Source organism: Callorhinchus milii, unplaced genomic scaffold (genome assembly GCF_018977255.1).
Source record: "Callorhinchus milii isolate IMCB2004 unplaced genomic scaffold, IMCB_Cmil_1.0 Scaffold19, whole genome shotgun sequence".
NCBI lineage: Eukaryota > Metazoa > Chordata > Chondrichthyes > Chimaeriformes > Callorhinchidae > Callorhinchus > Callorhinchus milii.
In genome coordinates this window covers 8918821-8945865 of record NW_024704760.1, presented here as the reverse complement: position 1 = coordinate 8945865, position 27045 = coordinate 8918821, and the positions used below count along the sequence as shown (strand labels likewise).

Below are 27045 nucleotides of genomic sequence, written 5' to 3'. Positions count from 1 at the left end.
CCTCCCGGCTCCCTCACCCTGAAAGGATCGATTTCAAGCTCCTCACCCACAGGTCCCTGCACACCCCAGCATCCTGTCTCTCTGACCTGCTCATGCCCATCGCCCTGATGCCCCGTTTGCCCAGGCCTGCTGCATGCCCCCTGATCACTACTCACCGCAATCGTTGACCGTGCCTTTAGCCACTGCACCACTAACCTCTCGAACTCCCTGCCTTAATTGTTCCACCTCTCCCTCTCTTTATCTGTCTTTGAAACCCACCTTAACACCTACATCTTCAATCCCCTTGTTTGGTCATCTCCCCCTCCCCCTTCTCCCTTGCTTGCCGTCCAACTGCGGCACTGTGCAGCGCTCCGAGGTGCTGTCCTGCGTGAAGGGCGCTGTGTAAATGCACGTTGTTGTAAATCCAGACCCAAGTGGAATTTTATAACAATTTGCATTCTCTGCAGATGTCCTGCATAAGAGAATGTATGCTGGAAAACTTCAAAACTCATCTTAAAATGCGCTGTGAATGTCTCAGGCGGTGGTGAAGGACATATACACTCACTGCTTCCCATGGCTGGGCTGACAAGCAGCTCAGGAACAAAGCTAAAGCTACACAATGGACGGTAGAGCAGGGCAATCTTCCCGAGAGACAACCCCATTATATTGGGCTTCTTCGAAGATAATATCGACAAATAATGACAGATCTCATGGCAAAAATGGAGTGGAATGAGCCCAGGGACATGTGATGCCATTTGCACTAGAACCCAAGAATGTCAGAGATTTCATTAAAAAATAAAACAAATCCTATTTACGAAATCCCTCAAGAACTCTGTGATTCTCTCTCTCTCTGCCCGAGTAATCGATCAACTGCTCAACAAACAGAATGAAACATATTTGGGATTTCCATTATAAAGCCTGTGTGTAAACCTGGTACACCTCAGTTAGTCAATCTCTCAGCCTGGAATACACATCCCATTTACGCATGTCCTACAGAGATGACTTTGGACAATGCATCAGTTTATTTTGACAGATCAGATACCAACTTCAATGACTGATTAGGAAGTTAGCTGCTCGACCACCCAAATGTCCCTATTCACATCGGGCTCCACAGTCTGATCCATCAGGCTAGCATTTCTGTGGTTGGCAGTTAGCGGATGCTTGGCTTGAGAATGTTAATGGCTAGTTTGTTTTTCAGTTGAATCCTAATAATAATCCTTGCATTTGATACGGAGTCTTATCATGACTTCGAGGTATCTCAAAGTGCTTCACAGAATATACCTAAAGTGAATTGACTGTATGTTTTGTGGGTGAAACACGGCAGCGAATTGCGCACAGCAGTGTCCCCACAGATAGTCGTGGATTGAAGTGACCAATTTATTATTATTATTTTTGAAGTATGTATTACCCCCGGAAAAGCAATCCACAAATTGACTAACAACCAGGTTCCTACTTACTGCTAGGTAAACAGAGAGAGGTATGTGAAGTAAGGAAACTTGCCCAACATTTCACCTTGCCGGGAATCGAACCCAGGTCTCTCGCTTGCGAATCTTCTTGTTATTTTCAGATAAATGATTCATCTCCCAGTAATACAATGACTGCAAAGTAATTTTAGGATGTTATTTTTTATCGTTATAGAAAGACAAGTGACAGATCAGAAACTGGTGCGTGTTCTGTCCCTCCACCCTTCAGCTGAACATGGACAAGACAGAAGCCATCCTCCTCAACTCCACAACATCTCCTGACCTCTGGCTCTGAGTACCGGAGCCTCCCGACCTTAGTGTCAAACTCACTCTGGCTGTTCCTCATGCCTCTCCCGGCCAACCCCACTTCGGTGGTCAGGCCATCAGCCTTTCTGTCCCCACCCTTCGGAATCCATCGCTTAGCCCCCTCCCTTGCCTTCTTCAAAGCCTGTCTCAAGACCCTCTTCGACCGCACCATCAGTGATCCTCCTATCCCTACTCTCCCTGTCCTCTACCCTTTCCTGATCCCAATCTCCAGCTCAGGTGCAAATCCTTGACTGTCCAGCACCTTGGGGTGTCCTGATGTGAAAGCCGCTGTGTAAATGTAATTTGTTGTTGTGGGATGGGTAGGATCGGGGCATGGAGCAGGCTAGAGTCAGTGGAGGGAGCAGACAGGTCTGTATGGAGTTAATAGGTCACAGAGGTAGGGAAGAGCAAGCGTGTGGAGGGCTTTGAAGGTGAGGACAAGGATTTTGAACTCTATCCTCTGGGGGATGGGGCGCCAGTGGAGTCGGGCGAGGGTGGGGGTATTAGGTTCACGGAGCCTGGTGCAGTAGAGGACACAAGCTGCACAGCTCGGAATAATCTGTAGCTTGTGGAGGTAGGGGTTGGTAAGGTCGTCAAGCAGGGCGTTGGCATAATCAACACCTCCCTTTAAGACGTACTCCTGATGTGAAAGTCTCCACATAATATAAATCGTATTGTCACCGCCTCCTCTCTACCAATCTCCCAAATAACATGCCTAGACACCCGTCTCTTTGGCCATGCCTACATTCCCCTCTCTCCTCCTGCTCGGTGCCCGCTCGGTCTCTGTAAAGCGTCCTCGACATTCCTCTACATGAAGTTCTGTGGACAAACGCGCATCACTGTTGTTATACAATGAAGTCTCTGTGAAGGCTGCACAGTCCTGCGTGTGGCTTTCTGTGAAACCACTGGACTGGTTCGTTGCAACCGAGAATTATTCCTCGTTAGACGTTAGATTTTTAAGGGAATGTGCTGAAGGATTCTACACAATGCTACATTACAGCCCACATCTTAGCTTAGTGCCAGCTTAGCACTCGCGAGGCTGCAATAGGCTGCGGTTTCCCACTCTGTAAATGCAAAACATTTCAGTCTCTGCTTTTACAACTGATTGCAGCCAAGCCGGCAATGCAGGGGGACAGGATCCTGAGCTCAAACCTACATCAGCTCCACACCAGCCCTCGCTCCCCCCCCCCCGGCAGCTCCACACTGCATTGTCAATTCATACAGGACATCAAAACGCAAGATTAACCCCTTAGTGCTCCCTCCTCACCTCGAAATAGCGTCATTCTGATCACTTAGCCAGGAAAAGCCTCACAAATGCCGGCCAGCAACTGCATTCACAAAAACGTCAGCTGGACAATGATTTCACACACTCACTCACACATACACACTCATACACACAGATACAACTCATACACACTCACACATTCACACTCACATTTACACACACCCACTCTCTCACATACACACATTCACTCTCAAGAATACACAACAAGAATAGCAACAACAACTAGCGTATATTCGTAGCATAGTAAATTCTGTGAAGCGCTTTGAGACGTCTTGAAGACGTGATGTGGCACTATATCAAATGCAAGGTTTATTATTATTATAGCGCCCTTCATGCTTAAACCCCTTGTGCCTCCACACAAAGTCAGGACTTGACAACAAGGCGCTGGTTTTATATCCTTGTGTGCAGGCACGAGAGAGTTCCTTTAAATCCCCCCAAAAATAAATTACGCTGTAACGTTCACATTCCAGTGCCCTGAAGCACGGCCAGAAAGTTGTGATACCTCCCAGAAGCTGTCGGTGATTTCCTCTGATCCAGTGGAGTCTTCGTAGGAGCCGGACATTTTCTCCTCTTCGGCAGGGAGAACCTTGAACTACCTGCACTGCCCCAGACCTTCAGCTGCCGGTGTACTGCGGGGGAAGAGAAGACAGCAGAAGCATCAGAGCGACAGTCTCTTGCACACACACACACACACACACACTCACTCACAGCTAAAGGTCACTTTGAACCTTCGCAGCTCAATAGCTTCATCGATGTAAACAGCCGGTGCTGCCCACACACTGTAGCTCACAGAGCAGCAACAACAAATTGACAGACTGACGGGAAAATCAAACCGAAAAATAAACGTTTTTCCCGACTGACATAAAATCTCTCACCCAAATTAGCCCCAAACCGTTTTATCAATGCGAAACCATAATTCCCACCCTGGCCCGTCCTGCCAGTCCGCGAGATGACGGCTCACGCATTAGAGCGGAGGATTAATCTGTGTTTGGGTATTAGTTAAGCTGCGTCCCTCCGAGGGCATGTGACAGCACACAAACCGCTCTCACACACAGGTTCAGGGCATGCGCAGCACCGCAGCTTCCAGTATGCAGGCTCAGGGGCGGCACTCCAGCAGCTGAGCTGTTTTACTGCGAGTAATGTGGCCTCAAGGACACGGCGAGAGAGCACAGCTCCGATCGCAGCTCTTCCCCCTCTCCCAGCTCGCAGCGCGGGCCCGGCCCGGCCCGGCCCAGCCAGACCGCCCGCGGGGGCTGCCGCCCTCCGAGCCGGCCGCTCCGCCACCCGCACCCTGCCCCCCACCCACCTCCCGCACTCCACCCCCCCCCCCCACCACCCCACCGTGGCATCAGTGTGAAATACCAACAGCCGAAATGGTCGCGGTGTCGAAAGGAACAGCACTCGCCCCAAATACCGCTTACTCTTGGCCTGCGGGGCTGTTCTGTCTTCAAATTGAAGATCGCGCAAACAGTGGAGAATCCTTCGATTCCGTTCTCAATTTAGCAGAGCGTTATTAAAAAGATCCCCCGGCTCCCAAACTTAAGAGTGAAGGGAAGAATTATCTACAATTCTGCACCATCTCTCCCCCGAACGCTCTTAACATTGATCAACATAATAATATTGGTAATACTAATCCTTGCATTTGATATAGCGCCTTATCCCACAACCTTCTGACTCAAAAGAGTGCTACCGGCTGAGCCAGACTGAACTTCATGTCGAAACGTGTTCAGTGTTTAATATCGAAGTCAGTGCAAGGAAATTGGAAGCATTGATTCCCAGTTCTTGTAGAATTGGATGGATGGTGACCTTACAATTCCTCTGGCTTTATCAATGTCTCAGCCAGTCGCCTCACTGTGCCATATACTGAACATGTCTGCATGCACACAACACATTGTACAATATTACAAACTAAATCCTCATCTCTCCCAAACGCAAGGAAAACACGTTGAGACCAGAAAGTGCCCCCGCCACTGGGACTCGGCTTTCAGCAGACAGAGAGCCCGCCCGCACCACCCTCCCCCCAACCCCCTTCGCATGTACAGCAACTGATGGGGAGAGGGCACCTTGCTGGTCTCAGCAGTCTCTCTCCCCGGAGGAGGATCGTTGGACACAAAGTGCTCAATCAGCGCATTGAGCTAAGAAGCTGACGCTGAAGCCCGGCTCCTCGGGGAAGGACTGTGCGGCTGTGCTCACTGCTGGGACCTTTCAACGACAACAAAATTACATTCGTAAAGAGCTTTTCACGTCGGGATGACGTCCCAAGGCGCTGAAACGCACACAGAGCAAAGCACAGCCGATATCCACATACATCGGTGGTCGGGCCTTCAGCTTTCTGCCCCCACCCTCTGGTACACCATCCGGGAGCCCCTTCGCCTTGCCCCCTCCCTTGTCTCCTTCAAGGCCCATCTTAAGACTTTCCTCTTTGTTTGTGACTTGGTTCACACTCCTACCCTCACCTCTTACCTTCCACCCTTTGTGTCTCTAACTCCCCCAGCTGGTTGCAAACCCTTAACTGTCCAGTGCCTTGGGACATCCTCCCGACATGAAAGGCGCTGCATGTAATTTCTTGTTGTTGTTGAAGCCTCCAGGTGCTGTACAAGAGCAGAGGGGGCAAGGACACAGGCGGGTGGTGGGGGTGGGGGGTGGCAGGGGCAAGGAAAGTAACCGCGTGCTGGCAGAGTTGTTCGCAATGTAATTCCTGATGTGTGGAAAAATATTCTGTTCTAACAATATTTGGCGTACTTACACAAACGCGACTGCAGACGTGAACATTGAGGTGCTTTCATGACTGTATGCAGAGGGAATTAAAGCAAGCCATCTACCAAGCAAATATTCTTCAATAAATAAATTCCATTAAGAAAAATAACCAGCACAACAAGCATCCCATCAATCTCGATTTAATATTAAATCTGGATGAACTAATTTTGTAACATTCATTCTCACATAGTGATGACGGTTGGTTAAGTAGGACTCGAACCAGGAGAGTGAGGTCCAACTAAGGTGGATGAAGGAGGAGAGGCTATGTTAAACGCAGCAGAGAGGTCCAGGAGGACAAGGAGGTAGAGGGAGCCCTGGTCACAGACAAGAAGGATGTTATTTGTGACTTTGACGAGGGCTGTCTCTGTGATGTGGGCAGGGCGGAAACCGGACTGGAGGGGCTCGAATGGAGGGAGAGGTGTGAGCGAAATTGATTTGCAACAACGCGCTCCGGACTTTTAGCAAGAAAAGGCAAGTTGGAATTGGCTGGTATTGTGCAAGGTATATGTAAATGCAGCAGTCACGAGCAACAGCAACAACAAAATTACATTTGTATAGCGCCTTCCATGTTGGGAGAACATCCCAGAAACGGTTTTAAACATGAGCCGTCAGCTGGAAGCAACTTCTCTACTATTTACATCTAAATGTTTTTGTGTTCCTATAAAATGACAGTATTAGTCAATCAGCCTGGCTCAGTCAGTCGCACTCTGGCCTCGGAGTCAGAAGGTTGTGGGTTCAAACCCCACGTTGGGACTTTGAGCTCACTGTTTGGGCTAAAGCACCAGTGCAGTCCAATGGGAAGCACTGCATTGTTGGTGATGCCATCCTTTGGATGAGACATTAAAACAAGGTTACGTCTCCCAGTTCAGGTGGATATTAAAGATCCCATGGCACTATTTAAAAAGAGAAGATGTCCTGGCCAACGATTCCCCAAATAAAATTGGTCACTCACTTTATGGCTGTTTGTGAGACGTTGCTATGTACAAATTGGCTCTGCATTCACCCCAAAAAATGCACTTTACAATATATCCTATGAAACGCTTTGAGACATTTCAATGCTGTGATAAGATGCAAGCACGATGATGATTCAGTGACAGAGAGCACAGGGCACATCACTGCAAGTACAAGTCATCGTGCAAGAAACAGGGTGAATCTTAACATCCACCTGGATAGGCAGTTGGGATCTCCGAAAATGCAGTATGTTCCCACCACCACATTGGAGTATCAACATAGGACTTTGAACCACATTGTGAGTTCAAAGTCCTGACATGGGGCTTGAACCGACAGCCTTTAATTCAAAGACGGGAGTGCTACTGACTGAGCAATAGGTTGGTAGACAACAACAACAACAAGATTCCATTTATAGACCCCTAACACAGAGATGGCAGAAATCCCCACCAATAGGAAGCATCTCGTTCAACCTGTAAAATAACCTGTAACGTGATGGGACGTCATCCCCATGTGAAAGGCGCTCCTCCATTTACATATAAGTTGTTGTTGTTGTTGTACTCGTGCCTGAAACGTTAAACACAAATCTCACATTGGTGGGAACGCTGTGCTTGTGGGAGCCGAGCTGACCAGGGAGCTGGGAGTGGGACTGGACAGGAGCGGCACTGCAGAAAGTTCCACTTGTCTGCAACCTTTCACCCCGGGGTGACCACCTGTCACCTCGCCCATCACAGAAAAACACTCACTGTCCAGACTCCAGCGTGAGGATAGCTGGGGTGGGATGGGGGGGAGTCAGGATGTTGGAGCTGTGTCCCAGCCAGAGCCAACACCCTGAGATGAGCGAGGGAGTTGTGGTAACTGTAGTGTGCAGTGGGTTTTTTCGGGATCTATCCAGGGCCATGTTGATACACAGCTGGACTAAGAGGACTCCAAGTCTCTCCCACCTGCCAGGTGTCAGGGTCTGGTTCAAACAAAGTTTGTCATCGACTGCAAGCTGCAAAAATCACACAATAACAATGTGTATATTTGATACAGTGCCTGATCATCTCGTCAAATGAATCAAAGCGTCTAGCATTCCTTATGTTCTTATGCTCACAGGATTTTTACTGTAAAGTGCAGTGATTGTATTTTGTGGGCAGCAGATTTGTACAAAGAAACATCACACAAATAGCTATGAAGCAAGTGATAAATTTTTAGTGGGTGGAATTGTTGGCCAGGACACCAGGAGAGAGAAACTTGCTTCTCTTTTTAAATAGTGCCGTGGATCTTTAATGTGCACGTGAATAGGCAGACAGAATCTCAGTTTAACGTCTCATCTGAAGGACAGCACCTCCATCACTACAGTGCTCCCCCCAATGCTGCACTGGAATAGAAGTTGCAGTAATACCATCAATAGTTTGGGTGAGGTTTACAGACACAGGAACAGAGACTGACAGGAGTATAACAGCAACACTGATGTCTCAAATGGGAATTATTGGATTTTAGAATTATTGTCCTTTGCCCTGGTGAGCAAAGACCCAATTTGCTCATGTTAATTAGCTCCAATTCACACAATTGCTGAATACATTATTCCTAAAAGGTCAGTTTTATAATTATCTCATTTTGTTGCTCGAATATCTCATGTAAATGATACGTTAATAGAGATGCACCTCAGCATTGTCAGGCAAACAAGGCTCAGTGTACACACAATAATAATCCTTGCATTTGATATAGCGCCTTAACACGTCTTCGAGACGTCTCAAAGCGTTTCACAGAATATACTGTAAAGTGAATTGACTGTATATTTTAAGGACGAAACACAGCAGCCAATTGTGCACAGCAGTGTCCCATAAACAGTCGTGGATTAAGTGACCAATTTGTTATTTCTTTTTTGAAAGAATTATTACCCCCCGAAAAGTAATCTGGCAATCAACTAACAACCAGGTCCTACTTACTGCTAGGTAAACAGAGGCATGTGGAGTAAGGAAACTTGCCCAACGTTTCGCCCTACTGGGAATTGAACCCAGGTCTCTTGCTTGCGAGGTGAGTGCACTAACCACTGAGCTACAGGACTCCACAATACAGTCAATGTTAAATTCAGACCATCAAACGACAACAACAACAAATTACATTTTTATAGCGCCCTTCACATCGGAAGGATATTCCAAGGCACAGGACAGTCAGAGATTTGGACCTGAGCTGAGGGTTGGGATAGGAGGGGTAGAGGGCAGGAAGGGTAGGGGTAGGAGGGTGACTGAGGGTGCAGTCGAAGAAGGTTTTGAGATGGGCCTTGAAGGAGGCCAGGGAGGAGCTAGGTGAAGGGACTTTCTGATGGAATTCCAAAGAGCGGAGGCAGAGAGGCTGTAGGTCTGACCACCAACCAATCCGACAATGATTTACACACTGGGAGAACGTCTCAAAGCGCTTTAGAAGCCTAAGCTCGAGTGTGAGCCTGGGCTGGGGGCGGTGGACGGGGGTTGGGTGTGGCTTAAACACAGTCTTCAGGTGGGATTTGGAAGAGGAGGAAAGGGGCGAGGCGGAGGGATTGCGAGGGAAAGTTCCAGAGTGCATTTGATAGAGCGCCTTATCACATCTCTGAAACATCTCAGTGATGGAGGAATGAGCTGTGAGCAGCGACTAGACAAGCTCAGGGTCTTCAGTCTTGAGAAGATGACTCAGAGGGGACCTCATACAACAACAACAACAACAACAAGATTCCATTTACAAAGCGCCTTTCACGTCAGGAGGACGTCATAGAGGTGTATAACATTTTAAATGGGATTGAAAAGAAACCCAGATCATTACTTTAAGATACAGCAAGACCACAGAACAAGAGGACACAGGTTTAGAAGTGTAAAGGGAAATTTCAGGACAGATGCCAGGAAGTTTTTGTTTACACAGAGGATAATTAATCACAGGAACAGGTTACCAGCAACGGTGGTTGAGGGCAGGACACTGGGACTCATTTAAAAAGCAGCTTAATGCTGTGATAGGGGCACGGTAGGATGGGTGTTCTGAAAGGATGAGATCAAATGGGCTGAAGGGCTTGTGTATCCAGACCGATCTTGTGAAAACGCCAAGGCTGAGATAATGGCAAAACTTTGGGAGAAGTTTGGAGACTCGGAGTAGAGGTACTCACATCAGGAGTAGACCCCACTGCCTGGTGTCCTGCTCCCGAGCTCAGCTCCTCACAATGGGCACAGGATGTCCCGCTATAGCATTGACCGGCACAGGAGGTGTTGAGAGCACACAGAGACTGACTGGTACCTTTAGACTCTCTCCCCTTACAAGTGACTCAATTTCACCCATCGTCTGGGCATGCAGAGACTCTCCGCATCTCCTATCTGCGGCTGAGTATTATCAACAAGGGGGCAGATTTTAACTGAGTGTGCCCGTCCCTGCACATCCCTCTCCCACTCGCTCGCTCTCTATCCGCTCCTCTCATATTTAGGTGTGTAGGTGCTATTGCCTGGCTTTGAATCCCTTGTATGTATGTAATAGCTGACTATTAGCTGCTGACTCTAGTTTCGGGTATGAGTGAAGGACTCTCTGCCTCTCTCCAGTTTGGGCGCTTGTTGTCTTTTTGAGATTGTGTTTGGAAAATGAATAGATTTATCATTAGAATCGGTGGCCGCAGGTTGACAGCCCAATCCATCAAGTGCTCTCTGACCAAGGAGCTTCAGGGGAATCGAGAAGAAACAGCAAACTTATTTTCCCATTAGCCGTCTTCAGTGAGGGCGGGAGTGAGTGGGCAGCAGGCCGGAGCTTACGCACTCTAACCTGGACAAGCAATCACTGCCAGCTCCAACATCTCTCTGGGTTAATTAGCAGCGCATCCTCGGTCATTTAAAAATAAAACTCACGGAGAACAATTACACTCTCCAGCCCTGTAGCAGAGTGTTAATCACACACCCCGTGCTTCTTGATTAGAGTGAGTGACTGGCACCAGCCCCCCACCCCCTCTCAGTGCGCAATAAGTTGACACGAAAGCCTCTGCGTCCAAAACAAAACCCCAAACTCCAGCCATCTCCGAAAGGTCAACAGGACAAGGACTACAAGGTGCAGCTGATGTCAGTGACTCACCCTAACTTTGGGAAGAGAGAACGTTCAAATACCTTGGGCTTTGCTCTGATCTCACTGATATCATAAGCTGCGAGCAATGCAGATATGATATGTTATTATATTTCGTTTCATGGGAACTTGCAGCAGAATCACAAGCACTTGATACAATAATCTTTGCATTCAATCGAGTGCCTATTAATGTTAAACATATTTCCAAGGTGAGTGCTGCAAAGTGAAGTGACTATTTATAGGTAAACGTACCTTGAGGTTGCTGCCCAGCTCCACTCTGAGAGCTATTTCAGTGAATTAAAATAGCCTATTGCTGCACCACACACACGCTATGTGAATTTCCTTCAATGCGGCAGGGGAGGAAGACAACAGATCTAACCCTCATGATCAGCTGCGGGAAGCTGCACTGTCCACAGACATCTGCTTGTTCAGGTGGGCATTAAAGATCCCTGAATGCTATTGGAAAAGAGAGGGCAATTTCTCCCAGTGTCCTGGCCAACAATCCTCCAAATAAATTGGTCACTCACTCCATGGCTGTTGGTGGAACACTGCTGTGCACAAACTGGCTGCTGTGTTTGCCCACAAGATACACAGTCACTACACTTTATATTGTGTCCTGTGAAGCGCTTTGAGACATCTTGTCGACCTAGGATGCTATATCTAATGCAAGGATTAATTATTATGGCTGTTTGTGGGACATGGTTGTGCAAAACCAGGTGATGTGTTTCCCTACAAATGCACAAATACTGTAAAGTATTTAGTTGTTATAATTGGAATTAAATCGAATGCAAAGATTTACCACTCTATCCCTGAAGGTACTAACCTCTGCTGGATAAGATTATTAATGACCCTGTATGAAGGGTACTATATAAATGCAAGTTGTTGTTGTTGATAATACTGACAGAGCCTTTGAGTGCCCGGCTTGAGCAGGTATTCTCTAGTGAATGGAGATGGTGAGGGATGGTTTGACAGATGGTGGGTGAAAGAAAAGGCAAGAAAGAGACACAATGGATCCTTTTGTCACCAGCCACCTACTGGTGACCAGGACACTCAGAACCTCTCCGGCTTCTCAAATATAACGGGGCTGGATTTGCTGAGCTGAGAGCCAGGAAACGGCATTACCCAACCACTGTCTTCCAGAGACAGTCAGCAAAGGGCAGTCATGCAGCCCAGCACCCAGTGAGCAGCACAGTGCACAGAGCAGAGAGAGAGGACCTTTCAAACCTTGTATTCAAGAAGACTGAAGTCCACACGAGAAGGGAAACAGACATGCAGATGGACACACAGGGAGGGTTTATGATTATGGTCCCTCAACGCCCGATACTCTGCAGGATTGCCAGCATGTGAACCAGACTGGGCCACTGGCTCCTCAATAGGTCAGCATTGCTGGACTGGAGGGAGGGTTAGGGAAGGAGCATTAACCAATGGTTACATGAGAGATTTCACTCTGCTCAGGTTTGCCATTGGCCTCTAACATCCAATTTCACAGATTCCAATAACCCTCAATGTTACAAGAAACATATACCCCTAACCTCCCCTTTGTCTTTGGTGATGTTAAATTGTTTTCTTCTCGTCAATGGGAACAGCTTCTCCCTATTTATCTCATTTAAACTACAATACAATATAGAAATGCAAAAGTTCACGCTCGGAGGGTTTCCCAGTGCGCTGGACAGTCAGGGATTTGGACCAGAGAAGGGGGGTGGGATGAGGAGTGGTGGAGGGCAGGGGGTATAGGAATAGGAGGGTGTTCGATGACCTGGTCAAAGAGGAGGATATTGTGACATGCCTCGAAGAAGGCAAGGGAGGGAGCGAGGCAAAGGGAATGTGGGATGGAGTTTCAGTGGGTGGGGGCAGAGAGGCTGAAGGCCCAACCGCCGATGGTTGGGGGACGTGAAGCAGGTGGGAGGCTGCTGAGAGGAGGGAGGGGACAGGTTTATATGGGGTTAGCAGGTCACAGAGGTAAGAAGGGACAATTTCCATGCATCCCACCTACACATGGGAATCCCAGTGATGGATTTTTGGAATGGAATGTGCACTCTCTCCCTGGAGAGACAAGTCCTGCTTACCTAGTTTTGGAGAGTATTAAGCACGGGTTGGCAAGAGCCAAAGCTGGGGACCCCAGAGTGTGTGTTGGGGTAACTCCTGGAATGTAACCAGCTAAAACCATTGATATTGTGGTCCGACGAGCTTTTCTGCTGTCCAGCTAGGACTCTCCTACCTGATAGGGCTTGGACTTGCAGGATTAACAGGAGCTGGGATGACCCTTTGCCCCCAGTGACTGATCTGCCCTTCCAAGTCCTGCCAATGAGCCAGGCTGGCTGTGTTGTCATCAGCAGTGCCCTGGAATACTGCAGACCTGGCTCAGGAAATGGACTAGAGGGCTGGCTCGATCCTGACATTCCATTGCCAGGCATGTCACCTTGAGCACAGTTCACCTCCAAGGAAACCTCTCCTGTCAATGAAACATGACCAAGCCCAATAATCTGGAATGATTTAAACCCAACAGGTCTCAGTCGCACAGAATTAATTTTATGTGATTAAATAAACAATGGGGTTTTACCTGTGTAACACGCATTTATGGCATTAGTGTTCGAAGGAAGGTATCTATTTTATAGACAACTTAATTTGCACTTGTACATTCGATATAATTAACAGAACTTAATTCTCTCCCACATACACTGGAGGCAATCTTTATTAACAGAGAATGCAGTATCTTGAACTTTACAGCCGCTTCTCTGAGTACTCTTTCCATTTAGTCCTATTCTCCAGCCTTTTCCATTTTGTCTTTTGTATTTATCTAATTCCCTCTTAAAAGCTAATATAGATACTGCCTCAACCACGGTCCCAGGGGGTTCTGCATCCTAGCAACCTTGTGTGTGTATGCATATGTGTGCGCGTGCTGTGCCTATATGATGTGTGTGTGTGTGGTGTGTGTGCCTGTTCTGTGTGCCTGTGTGGTGTGCTATGTGTGTATGTGTAGTACGGTGTGTTTGTGTGTGTGAGTATGTGTGGTGTGATATGTATAACAAACCTCTTTCCTTTGCACTTTTGGTGATTATAATAAGAATAATCCTTGCATTTTTGAGATGTCTCAAAGCGCTTCATAGTATATACTGTAAAGTGAATTGACTGTATATTTTGTAGGCGAATTGCGTCAGCTAATTGTGTACAGCAGTGTCCCACAAACAGTCGTGGACTGAAATGACCAATTGTTTTCCCCCTACTGGGAATCAAACCCAGGTTTCTCGCTTGGAGGCGAGCGCTCTAACCACTGAGCTACAGGACTCCACAAGTATTATGTTCAATCCGTATCCTCCAACTCCCTGACCAGAGGAAACCTTTCTCCACCGTTAACTTCATTAAACCATCATCCTTCCCGTAATGGTTACTTAGTCATTAAAGAAAGTTCAAGAACACAAGATGGGGAGGGGGGGGGGGGGGGGGTAGAGAGACAGTGTGTGGAAGGGGGTGAGAACAGTCAATGCATTAGGTACTGATGATTTACATTAACATTCCCTGAAGGATGCTCGATATTCCAATCAGGAGATTGCAGTGATGTTTATCACTCATCGGCACCCTATAAATCAATGGTAATATCAAACATGCGTGGGCTGCACGGCTTGGTGCATCTCTCAGTCAAACACAGCACTGACTCCACACTGATCCTCCTATTCACACAGATCCTCTGCGACACCCATATAGAAAACATTTTCCTATACTAATTCTGGAGGGGCTTTAACAGCTCATCATCCACCCTCCCAACCCCCTCCTGCGCAGGATTGGATCCACAACAATCAGTGTACCAGATAGATTGCTCTGAGCTGCTTTCCCCCACCCCCCAGTTATCTGAACATCTCCTATGTTTGAGCAGAAAACCTGGTGTGTGGCTTCCCGGCTGTGCACTGACTGCCTGCTGCGCTCCCCCACAGAGTGACTACACTGTCAGCCATGACCTGGGAAGCACTTTGAGACAATCCGCTGTTACAGGCACTGTATCAAAGGTAAAGATTATTTTATACTGAAAGAAAAAGGCAGCAATCTTTCTGTAAGCTTAGTGTATAAGGATGTACTGGGTTGTGCTGAGCAGCATTTCAATTAAAGTCATTTAAAGAGGAATTGGAATAGCTGACGATTTGTCACTGAATCCAACAGCTCCTGTCATCTTTAATAAGCACTCAAAGCATTTTGTATATAATAACCATGTGATTAGTAGTTTTCCCGTCAGGAGACCCTCAGCAGTTTACAATGGTGTATAAACACCACAGTGGCGCAACCAAGGCCTTGAGACTATTGCTCACTGACGTTGTTTGAGGAGCCAATAACATCCAAGCACCGAAGCATCTTTAAAGCCAAGATTATTGGCTCTTGCTGTTGAGGGTTTTCCTCGAACATTCTCGCTCACACAGACCCTCGCTGTACGCAACTTAGATGAGAATGTTTACACCTGGGAAACTGCACAAAACATCCAGATACAGTGATCCAGACAGACAGACAGACAGAGAGCAGTGTGTGATACTTTCAGTAATGTGACACATAACATAACATAATCCTTGTCCATGGGGTATCTGAGGATGTCTCATTAGAGTAATTACCTTCCGTCCTAGTGAAGGCTCCTACACTCTGGAACAGTTTTCAAACCCGACCAGAGGCCGCCAACAGCAATATCACACACCTGTAGTTACACAGAGCTGTACTAGTGACCATAATCTCCATATAATTAGTTAAGTGTATTACAACGGACAGAGGCCACATCCACCTGTGCCACAGCACCATGTATCTAAGCCAATGATATGCTGTAAGGAGGTTAAGTTCTCGAAGCTTTAAATAACTCTGTAACATGGACATTAAGCAGGCTTTGTAAGCAGAAGGGCCGAGTGTCTGTAAGGGCAAACTCTTCAAAAGTCTCGCCAGCTGTAAACATAATGTGTGTCAGACCAGGATCACTCCTCCCTCAACACTGCACGTCCAAACTAATGGTGAGGATCACACCTCCACTCCTAACCCCCACCACCCACACAACCCCCACCCCCTTACCCCACCCCCAACACACACCCCACAGCCCCCACCTCCTACACCCTCCATACCCCAACCCCCACACACACCCCAGAGCCCAACTCTCCCACGCCCCTCCCCCCATACCCCACCCCTGTCACCCCCCATACCCCACCCCTCACACCCTTACACCCTCGCACGTGGGATCTTTAAGTCCATTTGAACAAGCAAACAGGAACTTGGTTTAACGTATCATCTGAAAACAGCACCTCTGTCAACGTAGCTCGCCCCCAGCACTGCATTGGAGCGTCAGCTTAGACTATGTGATTCCAAGTCCCGATGTGGGCTTTGAACCCACAACCTTCTGACTCAGAAGCGAGAGTGCTGCCACTGCGCAAGGCTGACACCAGGAGGGAAATACAGGCATCCTGCTCTGAAGCAGGACTGCTGAAAGTGAGCCTAAACGACTCCACAGTGTACAAGGGCCATTAAATATACATCACCACTTGGCCAACATTACTCAGGCGTTTAGTAATTTGCCTTTGATTCTAAAGTCAGTAAAATACTGCAGTACGTTTTCGAAAGCTTGCTATAAACCCAGTGGGGGGGGTGGCGTTTACTGCAACAAGTTTTCCACATTGGCAGAGGCTGCACTCTCATAACATTGGAGGAGTTTGGTATAATCACATTTAAGCTTTTAAAATACGCTCATGAATATTATTCAGCTGCTTTGCATGATTTCAGTCTGATAGAACAGCTAACACTGGGCAGTCTTGTGACCTGTTGCTGGTTCACAGGCTGATCACTGACAAGGCACACCCATACAGGGCAACACAAACTACAGTGTGTAGGCAGTAAAAAAAACACTGCCCATGGAGAGAACCTGGCAAGGGAGAGACCAGGGTGTTAGTTAACTCATCGCATCAGTCACCGTGCCTGCACAGCGTGAGGCAGCAATGAACAAAGCAAACACGATGGTGGGCTATGTTACGAGTTGAGTTCAGATCCATGGATGTCAGACTTGAGCTGTACAGCGCCACAGCCTGTACCACACAGCTCTGGTCACTGTGATACAATGTGGTGCCCCAGAGAGTGCAGAGGAAAGCAACGAGGATGATCCCCAGTGTTAGAGGCATGAGCTGTGAGCAATGATTAGACAAGCTCAGGCTCTTCAGTCGTGAGAGAAGTGGTGTATTATATTTTAAATGGGATTGAAAAAGTAAAACCCAGATCAATACTTTCAGATAAATCAAGACATGAGAACAAGAGGACACAGGTTTAAAGTTGCAAAGGGCAATTTCAGGACATGCACTAAGAAGTATTTCTTTACCCAGAGGTTAATCAATGACAGGAACAGGTTGCCAGGAAGGCTGGTTGAGGCCAGGACACTGGGATTCATTTACAAAGCAGCTTGCTGTGGTGATGGGGACGGTAGGGCGGGTGATCTGGAGGGATGAGATCAGATGGGCCGAAGGGACTTCATCCAGAACAATCTGATGATCTTGTAGCTTCAGTTTGTGTTGAAATCCCCATTAGTCAGACTCGAGCTGTAGAGTGCTCCGGTGAGACCTCAAGACCTTTCTTTTTGACCGTGCCAAGGCCTACCTCCCCCTCGCCCCGTCTCGGCTTCGTGCTCCGCTGCTGACAAGCGCTCTGGGACGCTGCCCTGTGTGAGGGGCGCTATATAAATGCAATTTGTTGTTGTTGTTGTTGACTGCCAAAGCTTGGGGATATTCACAGAGGAGAGATCTGAGTGAGGTGCTCATAACAATGAAGGGAATTGACAGCTAGAGTGTGTGCCTCTTCCCCAACAGAAGGAGGAAACAAAGAAGATGTAGGCTTAACATTAAAGCTAGGATACGGTTAGCAGCGAGATCAGAAAACAGCCCGTCACACAGAGGCAGATGGGATGATCTACAAGCATTTCAATTGATTCTGTGGAGGCAGAATGATTCTAATACTTGGAAGGAGATATAGATATCTGAGAAGCAAGTGTATTAAGAGGATGAAATTGGATTAAACGATCTGCTATGAATCAATATGCCTGGCAATGGAATATCAGAAATCAAGGCAATCCACTGCAGGGAGTTGGCAGACAGCTAACACTCCTGAACCAGGAAAGTCTGCAGTACCCAAGGGCACAGCTGACCAACACTCTGTCTTGTTAACAAGACTTGGGGGAACAGAGAAGCAGCTTGAAGCTGGATTGGGAACGGGATTTCAGGGGGAGGAGACTAAATGGGCCAAAGGCCCCTCCCTCCGAACCATCTGCAGCTCAACCTCTCTGGTAATGGCGACCTCATCAGTTGTCACATCTCACAAGGCGGGGTGCAAACCAACATAGCTGGGGAGATGGGAGAGAGAGACAGCAGGGTGATGGCTATCAGGGCATCACGTCAACACGTCAAAACCCACAGGATGTTTAGGAGATTCCTGTTGCACTCTGGCAAATCCTCAGTCAGGAATTGCAATCCAATCCTAGTCACACTCCAATCATATACCTATCCTCAAGGCTCCAGTTCCAACTGCGCTTCACCGAATATACTGTAAAGTGGAGTGACTGTGTATTTTGTGGGGGACACAGGGCAGCCAATTGTGCACAGTAATGTCCCATGAACAGCCATGGAGTGTAAAACCAATTATGCGAATAATATCAGTCTCTACATTATCATAACTGGAAATGTGCGTTTGAATATGGGAGGAGGGGGCGGGGAATTACAAGCAAATTGGTCTTGAGAAAGGAGATTAGCAGGGAGTTCAGGCTAAATACCAATGATCTTTTCAGCCCCACACCTACAGTCAGTCACTTCCATCACCCAATCCATTCATTCCACATCAGCACAGAGCACCCATCGGGGGTTGGCAGCAGCTGAGCTAAACTGGACTGGACTCGTGAAGTATAAAGCCGAAACGGGCTGGCTGGGTTGAGGGGGCTGTTTGCGTGCTGTACAATCTGTGTAAATCTAGGTCAATTATTTACAATGTGGGCTGCTACGTTCCACCCACCAGGGCCCACACCAACACCCGGCACATTTACAACAAACACAGGCCTGAAAATCTGGCTCGGCTATGTCAGGCTGTCCTCATCTCCAGTGTCGGAAAGCAGCACTGTGCTCTCTCTCTCTCTCTCACACACACTCACACATACACACACACACACACACAGCCCATTCTGCCAGCTGCAGTACACTGTCTGCAGTGCTGTTCTGGATAGTATTGTTAATGACGTTGCCTGTTATTTCAGCATGAATTAATTCACGACAGGACTGCGGAGATTGAGAGTTTGTAAAGTACAAAAAATAATGAAAACGTCAAATGTTTCAGCGATTCAGAACGCAAGGCCTGATTGCTTTGTACAGGGGACTGCAGGATTGCTTCCGATCGGACAGTTCAGTCATTGTGTGTTTTGCTCGCACTGTTACAGCCCGGGAGGCTGTAGGAGAGCCTGCATTCCTCATTTAATTAAACATCAGTATCAAATGCTCATTAAAGGATTTATCAAATGCAAAAAAAAAATCAAATGAACATATAATTTATCAACATAAATAAGTCTGCAGTCAGTGCATCTCGGAGCTTGGCATTGTGCTATAGTCAGCAGCACTCTGCTCTGCCCCGCGAGCTGTCACTGCAGATTAACCGGCAAGCTGCCCGCAGGCCCGGGCTATCACTGGGGATCACTGTAGCTGTGAATCTTTACCACAGCTAGAAAATATCAACTCCAATGTCCACACAAAAACAAACTGCCCTGGCTTCATATAGTATGAAGTGTAGTGATTGTGTGTATTTTGTGGGAAAACGCAGCAACCAATTTGTGCACAGTTTTAATTGGGGGATTGTTGGCCAGGGCTTGTACCATGCCAACTCTTCTTTTGACAGGTGTAAACCAGTCCCTGCGATCAGCTGGTGTCTGACACAGGCGGAAACAATGCCTGAGAATATCCAAACTTCCACTTGCGTATGGCAACTACACGTAGAAATATACCCATATGTGGGATGGAATGCGCAGTCTCTCCTCATTAGAGGACCTACCTAATTCCAGAGAGTATTAGGCATAGGTTGGGAAGAGCCAAGGCTTGGTGTTGGGGTAACTGCTGGAGTCTACCCAACTAAAACTGCATAGCTTGCCATTGAGAGCGCTTTCCATTGTTTGTCCAGCTAGGACCACCCTATCTGCTCAGGGCTTTGGCTTGCAGGCTAACAGGAGCTGAGTCCCTGCCCCCAGTGACTGGTCTGCCCTTTCAAGTCCTGCTGATGGGCTGTGCTGTCATCGGGGGTGCCCTGCAGACCCACCTGGCTCAGAAGCTGGACTAGAAACCGTCACTGATGGCTAGCTCGATTCTGATATTCCGTCGCTGAACAGGTCACCTCGGAGCCAGGCCAGCTTCATCCTCTTTCTCCCCTCAGCAGGTCAGTCACTTGTTAGGAGCCGCCTACAGCTACGTTGAGTTAATTTGATAAATGTTGCCAACGACAGTTGAAATTCTGCTTTGCCAATAATATTACACTTTGTTCAAAAAGATGGTCAGCAGTTTCAGGAGGTCAAGTTCGCAATCAAGTCACATGGAACTGAACAGCACCTCATCACAGTGAGACATGGACTTGTTTCTCCAGAGTTCATATTGGCCCCCGAGCTCCATCCAAACTCTCTGTGCAAAGTGACGAGCAAGGTTAGGGATCTCTGTCTTACCTCCACAATGAAAAGGACAACAACTTGCATTTATCTTGTACCCTTCACGTAGGGTTTGGTCTCGGAGCACGTTACAAGACAGGGTTGAATGCCGCGCAAGGCAGAGGAGAAAGGGGAGGTGGTCATTGGCGGGTTTTGCAGAGGCAGGATTCCAGGCAGGTATTAATGACAGAAAGAGAGGGACTGAGACAGAGCGAAGGAGAGACAGAGTTGCAGAGCTCGGGGCTGTAGGAACTGAAGGTTCAATCACTGATGGTGGCACAGAGCGAGCGGAAACGTGAGCTGAGTGGATGGGCCGGGTCGGAGGAACGTAGCAAAAAGCAAGAAAGAGGAGAATAAAGTGAGTGTCTCAGAGCTGCACACTCGCTGCTCAACTCCAAACTGAAGAACGGCACGAGATATTACACCTTTGGTATTACACCTTTGACAACTGACACGCATTACAGAGCATCTCAGCTCCTCACCTGCAGCACAGCACCTTCGATTTCAATCTGCAGCACATTCAGAGCTACGAGAGTTCAGAAGTGCAAGTCAACATCAACACCCATTACAAGACAGTGATGGAACATGCACAGTAAGTGACATGACCCTACCCGATACTGTACAGCCTCAGTAACTGGAAGACAAAGAACAACACAAACCAAACCCCCTTTGATGTCCATCACCCACGACAGTTCAAAACTCATTTTTGTGATCGTTAAAACGTGTGACACCCTGACAACAACCAACTAGGTTTAATCAGCTAAAACGACATAGCTCACCAATGATACTGTCTTGCAAGCTTTCCCACCAGCTAGGACCACTCTACCAGTTAGGGCTTTGACTTGCAGGGTTAACAGGAGCTGAGTGGATTGATTTCCCGCCCCAGTGACTGATCTGGCCTTGCATCATTGGTACCCCGGAATACTGAGGAAGCTCAGGAATCGGACTACCGAGACCGCCACTCTGTGGAACCTGTTCAACTCCATGGAGACCCCATGGAGATTGCATAGATCATGGACGGTATAATGCTGTGGCCAGGCAGCAGAATGGGGCAGCAGCTGGAGACTGCATAGGTCATGGACAGTAACTGTTTCAGTACTGGAGGCTTGGTCCTCTTTTTTGCTGACAAAATACACAGTCACTCCACTGTACAGTACAACTGTGAAGAGCTTTGAGATGTTTTGACAACGTGAAAGATGCTGTACCAAATGCAAGAATGAATATTATTACTTACCCGTTACTTTCAAACCACGACTTTCCTTTCCCCTGGTGGGCAGAGACTCCAGAGGAGCAACTGTGTAACACAATGAGAGAAATCTGCCCAACAGAAGAGTTTCATTCGAGCTCCCCCCAACCGCCCCCGTCCAATTTGCCTATGGTGTTCACAAGGACACAGGATGTATAGGGGGGGGTTGGTCAGTCAATCACGGAGAGTACTTCCTCCACACAGAGCCCTGGCAAAATTATTCCGTTAGTGATTCAATATCCAATTCTGCATTAGTCACTTCCCCTTTTTTGTGTAGAAATAAAGAGTGCAGAAAGACATGTGAAATATGCTGAGCAGAAGATTTTAGGAAAAGTCTAATTAACCCCTCACCTCTGGTCTCCTGACATTCCAGTGTCCTTTTCTGATGAAACTCTAGGTCCTGATGGCAAGGACTGAAAGGGTTACTGCTCCCCACGTGCAGAGGGAATTAATGAAGCAGATGAGGTGCCTTTGGGTTATCAAAAGCCTCATCTCACTCCATTCACATTCAGTCAGTACTTCCTACTTAGTGCAGTCTGGTCGCAAGCCTCAGTTATTTCAAGTGAAACGAGAAACTATTTAAATTAATATAATTTTTTTTAAAAAGAAAGGAGCAATGATGAGGTCGAAGGTATCTTGGCCATCTTCCACTCTCCTTTTCACTCGTTTCTCTTTATATTTCAGCAGGTTAACATGAGCTCTCAGCTCAATTGATCAATGAGGACATTGGTGCACCTATTAAACAGCAGAATTGTACTGTAGCGCTAACCTTGCCCCTGGGAGACACTATGTATTTGCATCTCTCCATTGTGAAGGACAGCCCTGTACTCCCATTGCTACTAGTGTCATGCAATCTTTTTTTTTGCTCAGCCGGGTGTCTGACAAACTAGGAAACCCATCACCAGAGGATCCAAACCAGACAGTGTTCAATGCGTTCTATCCACACATGGAAATCCTGCGTTTGAAATGGAGTAATAATCCTTGCATTTAATAATACACACATTCTGGAGAGTATCAGGCAATAGATTGGCAAGAATCAGGGTTAATGGGAGCTGAACGGGAAGAATCCCTGTCCCCAGTGACTGGTCTGTCCATCCAGGCTGGCTGGGTTGGCAACAGCAGTGCCTTGGAGTACTGCGGACCCACCTGGCTCAGGAACCAAACTACCTGGACCGTCAGAGGGCTGGCTTGATTCCAACATTCTGTTGCCAAACATGTCACCTTGGAGCCAGTTCAACCCAAGAAGACAGCTCCCTACCAGGAGGACAGTCACCAGTTGGTATTTGACATGTGACAAGTGCAGGCTTGAGGCCTCACTGTGTGGTTGGCAGGTATGGGGTTTTAACATCCACCTGAATAAGCTGACAGGACCTCACTTTAACCTTTCATCCAATGCACCATTCCCCCAGTACCGAACCACAGTGTAAATCTAGACCTCAACCACAAAGTCCGAACCTGGGATTTGACCCAGTGGTGAGAACACTGACACCTCTGAATTAATACATCTTCTTTCCTTTGTATTGATCCATTGCAAACACTTCCCTCTTTAAAATGGGCTCCCATCTGATCAAATATGTATCCAGTCTGAGGACCTTCAGAGAATCAAGGTCAACGGCTCGGCCGTTAATCTGTAAAACCTCAGCTTCCAGCCGGTTCAACAAGTGAGGTTAGCACATCATGGCTGATCTAACGGCCTATTCTATACACGGTGGTTCCTCTTTTTAATCGCACCCACAAGGGGAAAGGGCAGTTGCACTTTCAAAGTTAATTGGACCACATCGAGCTGGATTTGAATAGATTCCAAGCTGCAAAAGAAATCCATGTGTCCAGATGAAAGTATCTGACTGAAGCAAAGAGATTGATTTGAATCTCTGGTGGATGGTCATAACCTGGGCTTAGATTACAAACAACTCCATAAATTATTGTGTTTATATAGCAGCAAAGCCTGGGTGCTCAGAGTTGTCCTCTCTGATTGCCTTCAGGTTTTATTGCTCCACTATCGGTGGCCCTGCCTTCAGCCACTCCACTACTCCCTGAAACTCTGCAACTCTCTCCCTCAATCCCTCCGCCTTGACCCCTTCCTGCCCACTTACAAATCCTGCCTAAAGACCTTCCTTTTTTTTAATCATGCTTACGGTCATCTCCTCCCTCACCTGTCCCCCTGGCTCGGGGTCAGACTCCGCCACTGTCAAGCGCTCCGGGACGCTAAGCCGCGTGAAGGCCGCTATATAAATGCAAGTTGTTGTTGTTTTATGAGGTTAGCTTGGCTTCGTCAGTGACACTCTCAGCTCCAGGTCAGAAGGTTGTGGGTTCAATACCCACCTCGGGCCTTTGAGCTCATGGTCCAGTACAGCACTGGGGGGTGCCCTAAATGATTAGAAGTGCCATCTTTGAGGTGAGATATTAAACAGTCTGCCTGTTCAGATGGACGTTAAAAATACTACAACTTTATTTGAAAACAGAAGCAAGTTTCCCCCAGTGTCCTGGCCAACACTGTGCAAGATAAATTGGTCATTCACTTCAGGGCTGGTCACGGAGTTTTGCGGTAAGCAAATTGCCTGTTGCTTCTGCCAAAAAACATACCTTGGGAGCAATCCCTTATGAAGCACTTAAAGAGATGTGGATGTTATAGACGCTGTATTAAATGAAAGGGTTATTGTTCATACAATATATTCCTGCAGGCAGGAAGGACACGAGCACGGAGGGGAATCCCATCCTGGGTCACAGACGCGAGACAGTGAAGACACTCAGCTCCTGTGAAATGTAGTGACCAAACATGGCAGCACAATTGCGCACAGCAATGTCCCACGATCAGCCATGAAACGAACAGACACCACAGGGGTTGGAACCCTCTGATCCCAAGTCCTGCACTCAACCAACTGTAGCCCCCTCAGGGAGGTGTGAGAATCATTCCGCTCCCTTCCCCCCTCCCCTGGTAACACTTACTCTCTCTTTCAATCCCACACTGTCTTCCCATATGTCGGGAGAGGAGGGGGGGGGGGGGGTGTCCAATTGGCCGTATCCAGCCCACCTGCTGGACAATTTCATCCACCCATTTCATATGACCCACCCGCTCCCTCCAGCCAAAAGTTTGGACACCCTCTGCCATACGCAAGCGGCTAACCAACACCCCAGGCCTCAACACCCCAGCCACGCCTCCATCTTGGGGCCATAGCCTATGCAGTTCCACTGGGAACTGGTGAAACGTGGCCAAGGTGCGGTGAGTGAGAAACGGTAACAGAACAGGCCCTGACGTTGTGAGTGACACAGAGCAGTAGTGATGGGTCCCTGCCCATCATTGCCCTGACCAAACTGGTTTTATACAACAGAAACCTCACACTGGAGTCAGCACTCAGCCCCACCACCACTTCCTCTTTCCGCTCTGAAGAAGACGGCCATTTCCTCTTTTCATTCATTTACAATGTGGAAAAAAGGTACTAAAAGTGCTGCGGGATTTTTGTATCAAGAAATAACTGAAGCAAGGTTGTGTTTTTTCATATCTATTTAATATCCTACCTATAATCTACAGGAAAACTACAGGGACAGCAGTGCCAGAAGCCGGGACTGACGCACTCTTTGGTGCCGTAGTGAGCTCTTGTCACTTCACTGACGTCTTGACACCACCCGTCCATGAAGTAGACACTCTCCCCACTCTAGGGGGAAATCACTTGGCAAAAGAATGTCCGACCACGCCAGACATCTATGGTGGTTTCTGGTCTGGTTCCTAAGCCAGGCGGGTCCGCAGTACTCCAGGGCACTACTGATGAATCTTCGAGAGAACACAGAAGGCCAGACCAGTCAATGGAGGCAGGGAATCCTCCCACTCAGCTCCTGTGATCCTGGCAACGAGGAGGGTGGTCCTAGCAAGACAAGCAGCTTGTCAGACAGTGCTTTCAATGGCAACCTTTGTGGTTTTAGTTGGCTAATAATAACCAAACGAACACTCTGGGGTCCCCAAGCCTTGGCTCTCGCCCCTAATACTATGTAACTCTGAACTCCGTAAGCAGGGTGCGTTCCTCCAGGGAGAGAGTGTTCATTCCATTCAAGCCACAGGTAAATTTCCATGTGTAGGTGGCAGGAATATGTGGAATTCTCAGTCTAGTTTGGATACTTGAAGCACACTGATGGGTCCACATGGGTCAGAAACCCGGCTGATCACGGTGATGGATTTCCTTGTGTGTCAGACAACAACAACATTTGTATAGTGCCTTTCACGTCAGAAGGTAGACACCCGATGACCAAAGAAAATCTATCTTACAAGCCATGGATCACAGAATTTTACAGCACAGAAAGAGGCCTTTTGGCCTGTCCAGCCTTGCTGATATGATTCTGCACATAAACTGCCCGATCTCCTGCTCCCCTCCCCCCCACTCCCCCCACACACACCATTCAATATGCTTCTAGCTTATCTAGTATTTATCAATTCACCTTTATAAGTGAAGCAGCTGCAAAAAGTAATCAGATTCTTATGATGGAATCCTGACGGTAATAATAATGCAACAATAATCTTGCATTTGATGTAACGCCTTATCACTATATCACTGTATAGCCTCCTCGCTGGTTTAGAGCAGGGCTCAGGACTGCAGGACTGGTATTAGTACTGAACTGTACGAGGAACTAACTGTAAAGTGTAATGGAAATGGAGAATAAGAAAGTGAGCGACTCCCAGTGAAGGGAAGGGCAGAAGGGCACTGTGCTGATGAGGCACTGTCCCAGGGTGGTGGGGGTGGGGGCCTGCAGTCTCCCTCGGCCCTGCTGCGTTCTCCCCTCTCTGGTTACCAGGTTTTGGAAGCGGAGAGGAAGGGGGGAAAGCAGCGGCACAGGGGCAGGGGCAGAGAGCGGGGACAAAGTGGCTGAAGGTAAACACAAACCCTTTATACACTCGAGGTACAAAATGGCCATCGTCATCTCTCAAAATGAGCCGATTTGACACACACCTTCAGAGCCACTGGGCTACATCACAGCGATAATTCCCTGGGATACATTTATCTGCAGAGCCCACGTGTTGGAGAACAGGTAAAGACATTTGTTACAATCAAGCAGCAAAATTCTGAACATAAAAACCTGCTCCTCTGAGTCACTGCGGCTCACAGACACTGTCAAATTGCTATAATTTTGCATTTAGCGATTCCAGCCTCTAAAAGCTGTCGAACCTTCAACGAGCTGGGTATAGTTTAGAGAAAGCAAGCCCTTCATCCAACGGCTCACCAATTTCAGAGGTTTCTGAAAACATCACCTCTAAAATCATTCCACACAACACACACCGCACACCGACAGACGCACTGAGAGAGACACAGAGAGAGACAAACAGACAGATAAAGACATATACACATGACACACAAACATACGC

General features: G+C 47.7%; 1 protein-coding gene across 6 annotated transcripts in view; it reads right to left on the bottom strand.

Moving 5' to 3' along the window:
- Positions 1-27045, bottom strand: part of pacsin1b (protein kinase C and casein kinase substrate in neurons 1b) — a 67444-nt gene that overhangs the window by 22776 nt on the left and 17623 nt on the right. For 3 of the 6 annotated variants that reach the window (XM_042342112.1, XM_042342114.1, XM_042342111.1), the window contains one exon: positions 3536-3662. In XM_042342112.1, coding sequence (XP_042198046.1) covers positions 3536-3595 — 60 coding nt within the window. In that variant the 5' untranslated portion in view covers positions 3596-3662. Of the gene's footprint in view, positions 1-3535; positions 3663-3908; positions 4091-21683; positions 21810-27045 lie in introns of those variants that run through there. The other 3 variants (XM_042342113.1, XM_042342110.1, XM_042342115.1) reach the window with 3 other exon arrangements.